The sequence below is a fragment of the Priapulus caudatus genome, unplaced genomic scaffold (genome assembly GCF_000485595.1).
Source record: "Priapulus caudatus unplaced genomic scaffold, Priapulus_caudatus-5.0.1 Scaffold334, whole genome shotgun sequence".
NCBI classification, from domain to species: domain Eukaryota; kingdom Metazoa; phylum Priapulida; class Priapulimorpha; order Priapulimorphida; family Priapulidae; genus Priapulus; species Priapulus caudatus.
The window spans coordinates 170,213-185,227 of record NW_014577395.1 but is presented as its reverse complement, the minus strand read 5'-3'; the positions used below and the strand labels follow the sequence as shown (position 1 = coordinate 185,227).

Below are 15,015 nucleotides of genomic sequence, written 5' to 3'. Positions count from 1 at the left end.
GGAAGCTGTTGTTGATGTATTTGTGTTAATTCGTCAAAGAAATACAGCGAGCCGTCGATCAGCGAATTTTTGGGATCGCGCGTTTCTCACCTGCTATAATTTAGGCTGGTTGCTTCCTGCGACGGTACGTCGCCGAATTTTTTTCTCTTCAACTCACGGTAGTGATGCAGCGCCATCTATCGGCGAATAATAACTACCGTTGCCTTTTGGTACGTATTTATATATACGATTTTATACGAATATACGAAACCCTAACCCTAACCCTAACCCCTAACCCTACCCTAACCCTAACCCTAACCCTAACCCTAAGCCTAACCTACCCTAAGCCTAACTCTATTAAATTAATAAAATTTAATTTTAATTGTTGTAAAAATTAATTGTTGTTATTAAAATGTTGTAAATAAATAATGTTAATATTTCTTAATTGGAAAAAAAATGTTAAACAGATAAAAATAGAAAAATACAGAAAACAGGAAATAATTAGAAAACGGATGGGATTCGATCCCGCGACATTCATACTTGGGCAGCGCACTACCCGTTGAGCTGCTGCCACTATATTAAAATTAAAAATTTGGATGTGCTGTGTATATCGCAAGACCAAGAAAACAAGCTCAACCAATCAGGGCGTCAGTACCGTCAGTACGTGACTTTAAGGGGGAAAAATAATCGGCGACGGTACCGCCTTCGCAGGAGCAACAGCCATATATTTATGTGTCAGTGTGCGCGCAATGGCGGCGGCGTGTGTTTACAGTTGCAAACGCTCAAAGTGCTGTGGTTTCGGATGCCGTAAATGTGTTTTCGCATGTACGTGCGGTGCTACACTAAATTGACTATTCAGAGGTGCTACGCAGTAAACTAGGATTGTGCCATGGAATGATATGGATGATGGTGTTATAGGTGGGCTGTTGTTGGCCCATGTGGGATATACGATACCTCAAACAAGCTAGTACATGAAGACATTGCGTAACTAATACTGCGAGGTCAATATTCAAAGTTAAACTCACCTTTCTTACAGTGCGATAACGAATAAAATCATAATACATATCCATATAATGATGTATTGTACATGCAACGAACTCAAAACATCTCCGTTAGCGCCATGCTTGCGTGAGTCGCGCGAAAAATAAATCGTATTCATTATAATGATATTACCATAGCCGCTTGAGATCATGAACCAGTATGATATATTTTTATTTTGTACAATATAAACATTTATTAAAACGTTTAATAACTGAATAACTTTTAGCTGTAATAACGCTCCATTTATAAACAAATAAAAACTAACAACTTATGTGAAGAATAATCGACTAGTTCTTTCACTCTCTCTGCAATATGGCCGCGCCCATCCATAACGAATGGAAAAAGTCGTCTCCTACATTGTAATCTGGAAAAGAGAATAGCCAACAGTAGCAGTAAGTCGTACAGTTTGTAAAAGATACTTCGCGCTTATTACAGGACCATTTGAATTGACCTATTTATTATATTACATCAGGAGTAGATAATAGGGACGGAGTGTGACATCAATAAACAAGGGAAATTCGTCATTACTAGCCTTATAATACTGCACGATTCTACTACGCGTAACTCATCCAACTTGAGCTCAAATCGGACACAGTACATTCGCCAATCATCGTGCGAAATCGTTTCTCGTAGACACCCGCATCCGGAGATACAGCCTAAAACGTACGACACGATTCTCCATTCTTTGGCCATCAATCCAGCCCATTGCGCGCCTATAATTCAAACAAAAGCAGCTACCTAACGCCGCTATTGCCTCACTGAGCGAGGCATGTGGCTCGCTGGGAGATTAGGCAGCAACACTCGGCGAGATAACCTTTGACCCGGTACACAGCCTACACAGGCCACCTTTGTACATAGCTGCATGCCTTCAGCACGCACGCCAAACCGCATGATTAGCTCGTCGAGTGTTGCGTCGATCTCCAATCTCCCGCGAGCCACATCGCTACATTCAGCTATCGAGAGAGCAAACACAGCGACTGCGCGGCGTGTTGCTGGCCTTTTGTCTGAATTATAGGCGCGCAATGGGCTGGATTGATGGCCAAAGATGGAGAATCGTGTCGTACGTTTTAGGCTGTATCTCCGGATGTGCGGTGTCTACGAGGAAACGATTTCGCCGATTGTATGGCGAATGTACTGTGCTCGATTTGAGCTCAAGTTGGATGAGTTACGCCGTAGTAAATCGTAGGTATTATAAGGCTAGTAAATGAACGAATTTCCCTTTTTATCTGTTTTACTAAAGCATAAATAATTTTATACAATTCAGTTATTATCACTGCACACTTTCGTATCTGTTCAAGTTATTATAACTGTAACAGGATCTATAAATGGATTATAATGTGTGTGCATGAGCACATATATACCCGGTAGTTCTATGTTGTTGCATGAAGCGCATTATCTGCCACTGACATTGGTTGTGCGATTAGGTGTTCAGTTATTTGAATTAAAAGTGAGTAACCATGCTACAAGAAGCAAATGTCCCAGCGTCTATAATAATTTATCAGATCATAATATTATAATAACTTCTTTCAATGTTTTGCAATATCATGTCATATCCTAGATATAAGAAGGCGAAGCTCCAGCCCAGTGAGTGTGAGCAACAGATATCACCGGCAGAAATCGAATTCTGGCTCTAGCATTGGTGGAGCATCCTCCTGCTCTAACTATGAAAGCAACCAGATACACCTCTGCAGATTAGGTGAGAATGATGCTATTTTAATGACACAGTCATATTGATGAGAAATACCAGGAAATTTCTTCTAAATACCAGAGGATATTATTTTTATTAAATTTCTCAAGTTATGTTTAGTTGCAGGGGCGTAAACCCCTGATGGAGGGATGCATCCGCCCGCTCTTGAAGGAGGGGGGATGGCCTGTACAAATATCCCACCTTGAGATTCAAAAAAAAGAAGAAAAAGAATAGCCAAAAGGTATGGTTGCAAACATACAAAAACATGTGAAATTGTGAGAAATTGCAATTCTTACCTGTGTTTTAATACATGTATTATTACTATAGTAACCTAACTGTGTACGCTCTCTGAAAAGTCATGACAAGTGTTTTGAATCCTAACTTGTAGGGTTGAGTCTAGGATTGAGATAGTGTCATCAGACATGAGGATATGGCCCACAGTATGCCTCAGATTGCAGGAAAATGGCTTAAATATTTCAAAATTTTCTGGGGGGTTATTTCCCCAGACCCCCCTAGCACTGGTATGCCTACGGTACGCGGGCCTGCCTCCGGCAGCCAAGGTTAATTTCGCCCGCGGCTATCGCCGATCATCCCCCCCACTCCTCAGTACGGATTTACGCCCCTGTTTAATTGCATCGAACTCTCATTTAGTTTTAGTATTATGGCAAGTATCAAGAGTAGATAATAACACAAGAGTAACACACCCGATTCCAGCATTTTTAACTGATTTTTTTCATTAAAATTTGCCACCAATAAAGAAGCAAGTGTATACATTCCTCAGCTTATTATGGCCACTAATCACTCACCTTCGTGGTACTGATATTCGTTTTCATATATTTGCTAGCGTATTGCTGTAAATCGTAATCTCGCACGAGCTTAATTCGCACAATTTACTGCTATTGTGTGAGGTGTTAAAACAAATTTTGAAGCTATAGTGGCGCCAATATTTAGCAAGCTGGACTGTTCCAAATCATGTTGTGCTCCCGATAGGGGTTTAATGTACTTGATTACCTCGCATGCGTAATGGTATACTTACTGCAGACTACTGATCAGAGAATATTGTGTATTATTGTATTATTACTTATGTAAGATAGTGTAACGAGGAATGTGGCCGTTCATGTTAGAATGATGTTGAAGTAAAACCAAACTGTGTGTTGCTAACGCGGCATTATAAGACTTTATAATACTCTCATTACAGCGTGAGACACATCTTTGACACTATCGCACAAAGAGACAAAGGCACGCGCACACGTCGCATACGCCGCATGTGCTCACCTTCCGTGCCAGAACCAGAATCCCCCTCTTACTATTTACATCTCTCCTCTATATTCCCCAAAAACTCCTACAAACACATTCGGTACTCTCACTACGCGACATGTACCATTTCTCCCAGACGTGCGTCCTACCTTGCCCCTTTCATCCTAGATAACTGCCTAACTAAAAACCTCGCTTTATCCAACTGGCGCCTGTAACGATCAATGCAGCCGCCCAATTATGTCGGACCGTCTGGCGTCTACGCCAGACTCTAACTGGTACACAACAACCCTAGTCTATAGCCTCCGCTGATTCTACTTCATGCGAAACACGTGCAAAAGCATGTTACATATAGTTATGTCAATTTCTTGTGTTCGTGATCACAATAACTTGAGCTGCGTCTCGCGGTTCCTCACGAGAGTCAAAAATTCGAAATTTAGATTGTCTTCTCACACCTCTATCGGGCACGAATGATTTGGAAACAGTCGGTTGCTAATATTGGCGCACTATAGGCTTTCAAATTTGTCTTATCAGCCTTCACATTATAGCGTAAAGTTGTGCGAATAAGCTCGGGCCAAGATACAATTTACAGCAATACGCTATGCATAATATATGTAAACCGAATATCAGTACCACAAAGGTGATGATTAGGTGGTCATAATAAGCTGAGGGGACGTATACACTTGACTCCTTTATTGGTGTGCAAATTTTGATAAGAAAAAATCGATTGAAAATGCAGGAATCGGGTCGTCTCACTCTTGTGTTATTATACTCTTGCAGAGTATCTTAAAAGATTAATGTCGTTTTGTGTGTATTGCACCATATTATCTGGCCTGTATTACAGTAATATCTTTTGTTGCATCAACAGATGTAGTGTGTTAAAAACTACCTTGCATGCATGAGATGGATTGCGGCATGGTGGCCAAGATTTTGAAATGCATGTTAATGGATTAACTGTACTTGCACTTACTCACCAAGAAACTATTTTGATCTCGCTGTGTATAAAACATAATGCCATTACTATATTATGCGACAGGGATGTGGAGGTTGTCTGAGCACGGCTATCTACTAATTGGGGAAGATCGCTGTCTGTCAGGGATAACCCCCAGCTCGGAACTGGAACATATTGCCCTGCCAGGATGTATTATAGGTGGATCTATGGTCGTGTAATTAATGAATTTGTGGTGTATAGGATAAATGTATGACCCAACAAGTCACACAAAATAACTAATGAATGTTATCTCAATAATGTAATAATACCAGCAGCTCGATTATTTCATTTTTCAGACTGTGTTGTTGTTAATACTGGGAATTTCCGCCTTTCAGGCTGTTGTGTGAAGAGCGAGTTTAACGCATCAGCTGATACGGGTTCATTGAGAGGCCCTAGAACTGGCAGGATGAGTGTGAGTATGATGGTTCCAATGATCACCGGAACTGTTCTTCCTCGGGGTCCATATCTCGGAAGGGAATTGGCTATGAATGAGGCAAGTACGCGTGCTGCACGTGCCTAACTAGCAACATAATGTGAATTAGTGTTAATACACACTGCTTAAAACCGACGTTGGCCAGCTTCCTGTGAGAAAGGGCCAAGGAAATTTGTTTCTCATTCAATTCCTAGTGGGAACGGCACGGGAAACGCTGCTATTATAAATCACTCCTTTCATCTTCCCAGATGTTCATATGGCTTGATGGAAATTTTTTCAGGGTCATGCTGATAGGCAGAGAGAGAACAAGGTGATCGGGGAGTCTGGGAAGAGACCTCACATCTACTTTGAGGATTTCGTTCAGCCAACCGAAGTACGGTTATTCCCACATTTTATGCTATTAAGTTATTCTCTCGAACAATACTCGTTAGCAGTGCCTCTCATTTCCATGCCATTCCAATTCGAATTCATGTTATGTTGGGCTACCCACCCTCAGTGGTAATGTTCTTTTTGCTTCATACTGTTCCATCTTGAAACACTTGAAAATTGTGGCCTATAATTGCTGTTAGCTAAGTATCGCGTATTTCTGGCGATCCAGCGAGATTGCAAACATTGAGAGCTCCTTGCTGATCTCCCGAAACCTTGGCGCCTGTATTCAGTCTGGAATTAAACAAGTGCTAGTAAGTGGATAACGTGCCATGTAGAACACTTGGTTAGAGCTGGCAATTCTTGTTTTGCATTGTTGCAATGCTGCTATTTTCCAAAGGGAAAACAGTTCTTGTTTCCGACTTTTGAAACATTATTTGCTTCTTGCACAATTAATGACAGTCATATTACAGCAAAGATTGATAACATGAGTGCATAACTTTATTAGTGTGAATAAAATGTAGACTTTGCTATGGACTGCCCGATATCTTGGGGAGAGATGGACCAAGTATCGGGCATTGACAATCTGTAACGAACATAATTAGAAAGTCAAAGAGCTGTTCTTTGCGCACACCTCCTCAACTTGTGTGGGCTCGTGCATTAAATTCTCAGTGCTGCTTACAGTTGTGGCTTGTATTATCGATACCCTAATATTTATATATGCCAGTCCTCATTCCTGCGTAATTCAACGACACGTTTATGAAGGGACAAATGTTCTTTATAGAACACGAGATGTGTGAGGTTCTCGTCGTCGGACTGCAGATTTCTCGCGAAGCTTGTTTTGCGTGCGGAAGGCGGGTTTGCCTATATTCTCACCGGACGCAAAATGCGCTGTTGCGTTTGCTGACACCTGGACGCTAGAATCATCACCATCTACTTGCCAAGGCGACTAAGGTAACAGCCCACCGCCTGACAGCATAAAAAGCATGTTCATATTGTGTTGAGTTTATATGTATTATTATTGTTTTATATTGATTATATATATATATATATTATATATATGTATACTATATATATGTGCGGCGTGGCGGCGTCGCATGCGGTGTGTGTATATTATATAGTTTATACAATTAGTATTGATTTAATGAATTATTGTGTTATTATATTAAATGTTTTATTTATATTACATTTGTGATCAAGTGAAGTGAGATGGATTAAAGTGATGACTCCTTTAACCAGTATTCCTGTAAACAAGTGTGAATCATTTTTAATGTGAATTGAACTTGCACAATATGAAGTAAATTAATCTATTGTATATAAGTGATGTTATAGGTTGGTTTTGTGTTAATACACGCTACATGTAGGAAAAATACCCGTCATGCCATGGATTCTGTATACTAATGTGTTTACCAGAATTTTGAGTTTGAAGACGATTTTAAATTTTGTACTTTACTGACAGGATCCGAAGGACTTCATTGTGTTGCTTTATAATGAAATGCTGTTGTACGTAAAGGATGGAGAGAACTGGGATGACATCATGGAGGAGCTAGAGGGAAGAGGGGTATGATTAATATTCACACGTTCAATTATTTGCTTAAATTAACAACAAAATTATGAATTAAATGTACAGACACGTTGAGCAGGAAAATGATTTGAAGCGTGATATACTCAAAATATTCACTGCGTTTCGTTTGACGATAATGCGCTCATTTGTGCCGCTTTTGTGTATTTGTAGGTGCAAGAGATGTCGTTTGTAGATATTGCGCTAGACTTCATATTGTTAGATGCTTTTGAAGATCTGGAGAACCCACCTTCATCCGTGCTTGCTGTCATGCAGAATCGCTGGCTCTCCAACGGTTTTAAGGAGACGGTAGGGATGACTCCACCACGTCTCTCTCTGCTGTGTCGTCGGTTCTCCTCGTCTCTCTCTCCTGCTCTCTGTCTCTGTCTCTGTCTCTGTCTCTGTGCTCTGTCTCTGTCTCTGTCTCTGTCTTCTAGTCTCTGTCCTCTGTCTCTGTCTCTGGTCTCTGTCTCTGTCTCTGTTCTCTCTCTCTCTCTCTCTCTTCTCTCTCTCTCCTCTCTCGTCCTTCTCTCTCTCTCTCTCTCTCGTCTCTCTTCTCGCCACTCCTCCTCTCTCTCTCTCTCTCTCTCTCTCTGTGTCTGAATATATATATACACACACATATATATATATATAGTAATACGAGCTGCCTCGGTGCTTCGCGCCTTAGCAGCTGTAGGCGAGGCGCTATGAGGCCTCGCAATATCCGGTGAGAAAATGTCCTGCGTGTAGAGCCGTGAGACAGGACTACTTGAAACGCATTGAAACTGTCATAAAATGTGCCAATTTGCGTGTATTTGTGTGCATATTTTTGGTGCATAGACTGTATTTACCTCTGCCATCAATAGTAATAAGAAAATTAAACCCGCGGAGGCGCTTTTGCGGTAAGGGCGATGGAATGCTATCAAAATTCAGCTTCTTCATAAAAGTACCCAAAAATGAAAGTGTCACACGACACTATAGCTCAACCTTGGTCCCAGATAGCAGGCTTACGTTGGCCAAACGTGCGCATTTTTTGGTTGGCACGGTCACGGTTGCAATATGACGTTGGGCCCAACGTTGGCACAAGTCATGGTTGCAATAATGACGTTTGGCCAACGTTGTCCCAAAACCGGTGACCATGATGGTCACGGTTGGCAAGTGGTTGGCTGCATGGCGTTGGGCCAACGTTGGCATATGGTCGGCATGGTCACGGTTGGCAAATGGTTGGCTGCATGACGTTGGGCCAACGTTGGTGTATGGTTGGCATGTGGTCAGCATGTGGTTGGCTGCATGACGTTGGGCCAACGTTGGCGTATGGTTGGCATGGTCACGGTTGGCAAATGGTTGGCTGCATGACGTTGGGCCAACGTTGACGTATGGTCGGCATGGTCACGGTTGGCAAGTGGTTGGCTGCATGACGTTGGGCCAACGTTGGTATATGGTTTGCATGGTCAGGGTCGGCAAGTGGTTGGCTACATGATGTTTGGCCAACGTTGGCGTATGGTTGGCATTGTCACTGTTAGCAAGTGGTTGGCTATTGCCATGGGGCGTTGTCCGTCATACGTCCGTCTGTCCGTCAACATTTGGCTACGGTCAACGATAACTTGAGAACCGTTTGACGCACATGTTTCAAATTGCATACAGTTGTTACTCCTATGGGAGAGATGTGAACGTTCTATTTTGGAGCATGCCAGTTGACCTACTTTCGAGCCACGCCAACTTTTTGGTAAAAATGGAAATGGCCATAAGTCAGTTCAGGTTCAACGGATTTTGCTCATTTTTGGTATGTGAATGAATAAGGACTGGCCCCAAAACATATCACAGGGGTTTTGATATTTTTTTAAATTATGCAAATTAGGTAGATTTTGGCAATTTCACTATGCATTTCAGTGTCAGCCTAGTCAACGATAACTCAAGAACCGTTTGACCCACATGTTTCAAATTGCATACAGTTGTTATTCCTATGGGAGAGATTTGAACATCTTATTTTGGAACACGCCAGTCGACCTACTTTCGAGCCACGCCCACTTTTTCCCAAAAATGGAAATGGCCATAAGTCAGTTCAGGTTCAGCGGATTTTGCTCATTTTTGGCATGTGAATGAATAAGGACTGACCCCAAAACATATCACAGGGGTTTTGATATTTTTTTATTATTATGCAAATTAGGTAGATTTTGGCAATTTCACTATGCATTACAGTGTCTGCCTACGGTCAACGATAACTCAAGAACCGTTTGACCCACATGTTTCAAATTGCATACAGTTGTTACTCCTATGGGAAAGATTTGAACGTCCTATTTTGGAGCACGCCAGTCGACCTACTTTTGAGCCACGCCCACTTTTTGGCAAAAATGAAAATGGCCATCTAGATTCATTCGATTTTGTTGTTTCAGTTCTCCCATATATACTCTTGTTTTATATAATGTAGGTGGATAGTTGCTGAATTAAAAATGACTTGTTGGCACTCGCTCATTTGTGTACTTTTTTTGTGGTGAGCTATAGTGTCATTGACACTTTCTTTCTCTTCCTAGCAGTATCATTCCTCTTTTGTGTTCTCTATTTCTGCTTGCCCTCCATACAGATATAGAGTGCATATTTAGGGGCACTTACTTCTTGTGTCCATCCATCTATCATAACTGATCTAGCTATATTTCTCCATCGTCACGTGTACTTGTAAGTCATCTTGTACATCGCTATAAAGTGCTATTCCTGTAAACATCCTAATCTGTATGTTTTTAAATTTTCCAAAAGCATTCTTGTTTATCTTACCAGGCTCTCTTGACAGCTGTGTGGTCAGTACTGAAAGCTAAGAGACGACGGCTCAAGGTAAAATAAAAATTATTTCTAATATGGTAATAATTTTAATAAATTGGTTTGGATTTCAAATTGTATTCAGTAACCCTAAGCAGCGTACAAGGTTTGGGGTGCCTACCAAAATCAAATTTGGTTTCGGAGTTGCGTGACTTTACCTAACTTACTAGGTGTTTTAGGAAAGTGACTAAGTAGTAGTGTAAAGTGGCTGTTTTACTTTGTTTTAAGCAACCAAATGGGTTCATAGCTCATTTTTATCACATCTCTGAACACGTGAGTCCTGTGCTGGCATGGGGTTTCCTAGGACCGAGGAGCCGACTTAAAGAACTTTGTGAACTGTTCAAGGTACGTTTTTTCTTCATTGGATGTCTCCGTATGGCCCACCGTTGTTGAAAATGAGTGAAAAAATTATTTACCATCACTTCATTTACATTTGAGATATTATGTACAGTTTATCTGAATTTACTGAATTTAGGTATAATGCTGTGTTGAGAATGTGAAGGATGATGAATTCATGATTTGCAAAATGCCATCTTAGCCCCATTTACTATATTCTGCTACAGGATCAGGTTCTGGGCTTTATGCAGGACATGTTCAGCCTGCGGAAATGCCAATACACAACAGTAGAGCAGCTTGCAGACGACATCATCGTCCTTGCTAGGCACCACTGTGAACATGTACTAGAGAAACTGGCAGTGTCGCCACTGACAGACACCAGTCGTGAGAATAGCAAGTTTCCACACTGAAGTGTAGGAGTCTACCCTCACAGTCACAGACCAATAAATAACCCTGTGAATAAAAACCTAAAAGATATTACTATAATAAATAGAGCTTGTGATTGTACTACTGGTTATAGGCTGGTACTGTCTGGTGCATCTCACAGTTTTGCAACTATTTCAACACAAAAGCTATGTTGTTGGAAGGATACTGATCATGAGATGGTTGTGTATGTGTGAATCGTTTATTATAAGATGTCTTAGCCTGAGAATGATGACGCTGTAAAGGCAAGATAATATATAATCACCAGTTCTATTACTGTTTGTTTCGATGGGCTATCAGAATTAGTTATAGGAGTTCTTGTAGAATTTTCTTTTAATAGTTGTTCACATTTATTTTGTAACCGCAGCGATGGCTCAATGGTGGAGTGCTCGCCTCGCATGCGGAAGGTCGTGGGTCAGGGTCGGGGTCGTGGCTCCCAGCCGGGTCATACCAAAGACTTGAAAAATGGTACACACTGCTTTTCTGCTTAGCACTCGGCAAAAAGAGATAGAGTGTGGAAAAACTTCCCGTCACAGGTTGATGTTAGTAAGGGCATACAGTCGTAAAAAAATCTGCTTCAATAAAATTGTGCAATGGAAGAGCTGCCAAAAACTGGACCGAGCCAGATTTCTGGAGTGGGTTCTACTGATGTGGATTTAAACCCTTGAGTCCAGTATAAAATAAAGTAACCGAAAAAATTTTTAGTACAGGGTAAGTAGAACCTGCTCTAAAGTTAGCATCACGTCTGGTATGATTAGAAATAATCTAGTATTAGCATTTACATTACATATAGTATTAGCATTTACATTTACTTAAACATGTATAGGATGAACATTCACAAGCTTAACTGCATGTCATCTGTCAGCTATGTTTTATCTAAGATGTGAGAATATGTGGGGAGCCGTTTAAACTACATGTGTACGTTTCAAATCAACCTTTAAGATTTCCCGTTTGTAAAATATCTGTGTTCCAATCTCGTGAATCCTGCCGTAGAAATTCATAGTATTGTGTCGTGATTATGCACATGCCACGTGAAGTGTAGGCATAACGCTTGTAACGCGAGCGCCAATATTTAGCAACGGACTGTTTCCAAATCATTTGTGCCCCGATAGGGGTTTAATGTACTTGATTACCTGCGCATGCGTAATGTGATACTTACTGCAAACTACTACAGAGAATATTGTTATTATTGTATTATTACTTATGTAAGATAGTGTAACGAGGAATGAGCGTTCATGTAGAATGATGAAGTAAAACCAAACTTGTGTTGTAACCGGCATAAACTTTAATATCTCATACAGCGTAGACACATCTTGACAATCGCACAAAGAGACAAAGGCACGCGCACACGCGCATACGCGCATGTGCTGACCTCCGTGCCCAGAACCAGAATCCCCCCTCTACTATTACATCTCTCCCTCTATATTCCCCCAAAACTCCTACAAACCACATGCACCACGCACATGTACCCATTCTCCCAGACTGCGTCCTACCCCCATTTCACAATGACCCTAGAAACTGCCTAACCTAAAACCCGCTTATCCAACTCCCTGTAACATCAATGCAGCCGCCCAATATGTGCGACGCTGCGTCTACGCAGACTAACTGGTCACCAAACAACCCTAGTCTATAGCCTCGCTGACTACTTCATGGAACACGTGCAAAAGACATGTTACAATAGTATGTCAATTTCTTGTGTTGTGATCACAATAACTGAGCGCGTCTCGCGGTTCCTCACGAGATCAAAATTCGAAATTTAGATTGTCTCTCAACCCTATCGGGGCACGAATGATTTGGAAACAGTCCGTTGCTAAATATTGGCGCCACTATAGCTTCAAAATTTGTCTTAACACCTCACATAATAGCGGTAAATTGTGCGAATTAAGCTCGTGCAAGATTACAATTTACAGCAATACGCTAGCAAATATATGTAAACGAATATCAGTACCACAAAGGTGAGTGATTAGTGGTCATAATAAGCTGAGGGACGTATACACATGCTTCTTTATTGGTGGCAAATTTTGATAAGAAAAATCGATTTAAAATGCAGGAATCGGGTGTCTCACTCTTGTGTTATTATCTACTCTTGCAAGTATCTAAAAGATAATGTCTTTTGTGTGTATGGCAACCATATATCTGCCTTATTAAGTAAGTATCTTTGTTGCATCACAGATGTAGTGTGTTAAAACTAGCCATTTGCATGCATGAGATGGGATTGCGGGATGGGTGGCAAGATTTGAAATGCATGTTATGGATTAACTGTACTTGCATTACTCACCAAGAAACTATTTTATCTCTGCTGTGTATAAAACATAATGCACATTACTATATTATGGTACAGGGATGGAAGGCTTGGAGCACGCTATCACTAATTGGGAAGATGCGCTGTCTGTAGGGATACCCCAGCTCGGAACTGGAACATTTGCCCTGCCAGTATGTATAGGTGGATCTAGGTGGTAAATTAATGAATTTGTGGTTATAGGATAAATGTATGACCAACAAGTCACACAAAATAAAACATGAATGTTATCCAATAATGTAATAATACACAGCTCATATTTGCATTTTTCAACTGTGTGTTGTATACTGGGAATTTCCCCTTTCAGGCTGTTGGTGAAAGCGAGTTTACGCATCAGCTGGAACGGTTCATTGAGAAGGCCCTAGAACTGCAGGATGAGTGTGAGATGATGTTCAATGATCACCGAACTGTTCTTCCATCGGGGGATGATCTCGGAACGATTCATGAGATGAGCAAGTACGCGCTGCTGCACGTTGCTAACTAGAACATAATGTGAAATTAAGTGTTAATACACACTGCTTAAAACCACGGTTGGCACTTCCCTCTGAGGAAAGGGCAAGGAAATTTTGTTTTCTTAATTCTGAGTGGGACGCCACGGAAACGCTGCATTATAAATCACTCCTTTCATCTTCCCAGATGTTCATATGGCTATGGAAATGTTTTTCAGGGTCATGCTGATAGGAGAGAGAGAAGTGATCGGGGAGTCTGGGGAAGAGACCTCAACATCTGACTTTGAGGATTTCGTTTCAGCAACCGAAGTACGGTATTCCCACATTTTATGCTATAAGGTTATATCTCGAACGCATACTCGTTACAGTGCCTCTCATTTCCATGCATTCCAATTTCGAATTCATGTATGGTGTGGGCTACCCACCCTCACGTGGTAATGTTCTTTTTGTTCATACTGTTCCCATCTTTGAAACACTTGAAAATGTGGCTATATTGCTGTTAGCTAATACTCGCGTATTCTGGCATGCAGGAGATTGCAAACATTGAGGAGCTCCTTGCTGATCTCCCCGAAACCTGGCGCCTGTATCAGTCTGGACTTAAACAAGTGCAGTATGGATACGTGCCATGTAGAACACTTAGGTAGAGCTGGCATTCTTGTTTGCTTGTTGCAATGTGCTATTTCCATAAGGGAAACAGTTCTTGTTTCGATTTTGAAAAGATTCATTTGTTTTGCACAATTATGACAGTCATATTCACAAAGATTGATAACATGAGTGCATAATCTTTATTAGTGTGAATAAAAATGTAGACTTTGCTATGACTGCCCGATGATCTTGGGGAGATGGACCAAGTATGGTGCATGAAAACTGTACGAACACTAATAGAAGTCAATAAGAGCTGTTCTTTGCGCACACCTCCTCAACTTGTGTGGCTCTGCATTAAATTCTCAGCGCTGCATTACAGTTGTGGCTTGTATTGTGATACCCTATATTTTATATAGCCAGTCCTCTTCCTCGTAATTACAAGCGTTTATGAAGGACAAATGTTTCTTTTATAGAACAGAGATGTTGAGGTGCTCGTCGGATGCAGATTTTCTCGCGAAGCTTGTTTGCGTGCGGAAGGCGTTTGCCTATATTCTCACCGACGCAAGAATGCGCTGTTGGTTTGCTGACACCGGACGCGAGATCATCACCAATCTACTTGCACACGGCGATAAGGTAACAGCCCACCCCTGACAGCATAAAAGCATGTTCATATTGGTTGAGTTAGATGTATTATTGATTGTTTTATATGATTTATATATATATATATATATATATGCGTGCGTGCGTGCATGCGTGTGTGTATATATATAGTTTATACAATTAGTATTGATTTGCTGACACCGGACGCGAGATCATCA

The 15,015-nt window shown here is 41.1% G+C and overlaps 3 protein-coding genes across 3 annotated transcripts in view; 2 read left to right on the top strand and 1 right to left on the bottom strand.

The window, feature by feature from the left end:
- Window positions 1-1,113, bottom strand: part of LOC106809180 (glioma tumor suppressor candidate region gene 2 protein-like) — a 13,604-nt gene extending 12,491 nt beyond the window's left edge. The window contains exon 1 of the mRNA XM_014812168.1: window positions 1,005-1,113. The gene's annotated coding sequence lies outside the window, so the exon portion shown is untranslated. The remainder of the gene's footprint in view (window positions 1-1,004) is intronic.
- Window positions 1,114-5,373: 4,260 nt separating this feature from the next.
- Window positions 5,374-11,641, top strand: LOC106809176 (protein FAM73B-like). The gene is made up of 8 exons (XM_014812164.1): window positions 5,374-5,445; window positions 5,666-5,758; window positions 6,673-6,705; window positions 7,211-7,312; window positions 7,487-7,621; window positions 10,067-10,120; window positions 10,334-10,450; window positions 10,669-11,641. The coding sequence occupies exons 1-8, from the start codon at window positions 5,374-5,376 to the stop codon at window positions 10,849-10,851; spliced, it is 789 nt and encodes a 262-aa protein (XP_014667650.1). The 3' UTR covers window positions 10,852-11,641.
- Window positions 11,642-13,207: 1,566 nt separating this feature from the next.
- LOC106809175 (protein FAM73B-like) lies at window positions 13,208-14,848 on the top strand. Its single transcript, XM_014812163.1, has 5 exons — window positions 13,208-13,297; window positions 13,417-13,619; window positions 13,831-13,921; window positions 14,143-14,252; window positions 14,671-14,848. Exons 1-5 carry the CDS (start codon window positions 13,208-13,210, stop codon window positions 14,846-14,848), a joined length of 672 nt encoding a protein of 223 aa, XP_014667649.1.
- The last annotated feature ends 167 nt before the right edge of the window (window positions 14,849-15,015 follow it).

Coding starts and splice junctions, on each gene's coding strand:
- LOC106809176 (XM_014812164.1), top strand. CDS start 5,374: ATGGTTCCAATGATCACCGGAACTGTTCTTCCTCGGGGTCCATATCTC. Junction 5,759..6,672: donor ATTTCGTTCAGCCAACCGAA/GTACGGTTATTC, acceptor CCTGGACGCTAG/AATCATCACCATCTACTTGC. Junction 7,622..10,066: donor CCAACGGTTTTAAGGAGACG/GTAGGGATGACT, acceptor TTATCTTACCAG/GCTCTCTTGACAGCTGTGTG.
- LOC106809175 (XM_014812163.1), top strand. CDS start 13,208: ATGGAAGGCTTGGAGCACGCTATCACTAATTGGGAAGATGCGCTGTCT. Junction 13,620..13,830: donor ACGATTCATGAGATGAGCAA/GTACGCGCTGCT, acceptor AATGTTTTTCAG/GGTCATGCTGATAGGAGAGA. Junction 13,922..14,142: donor ATTTCGTTTCAGCAACCGAA/GTACGGTATTCC, acceptor TCTGGCATGCAG/GAGATTGCAAACATTGAGGA.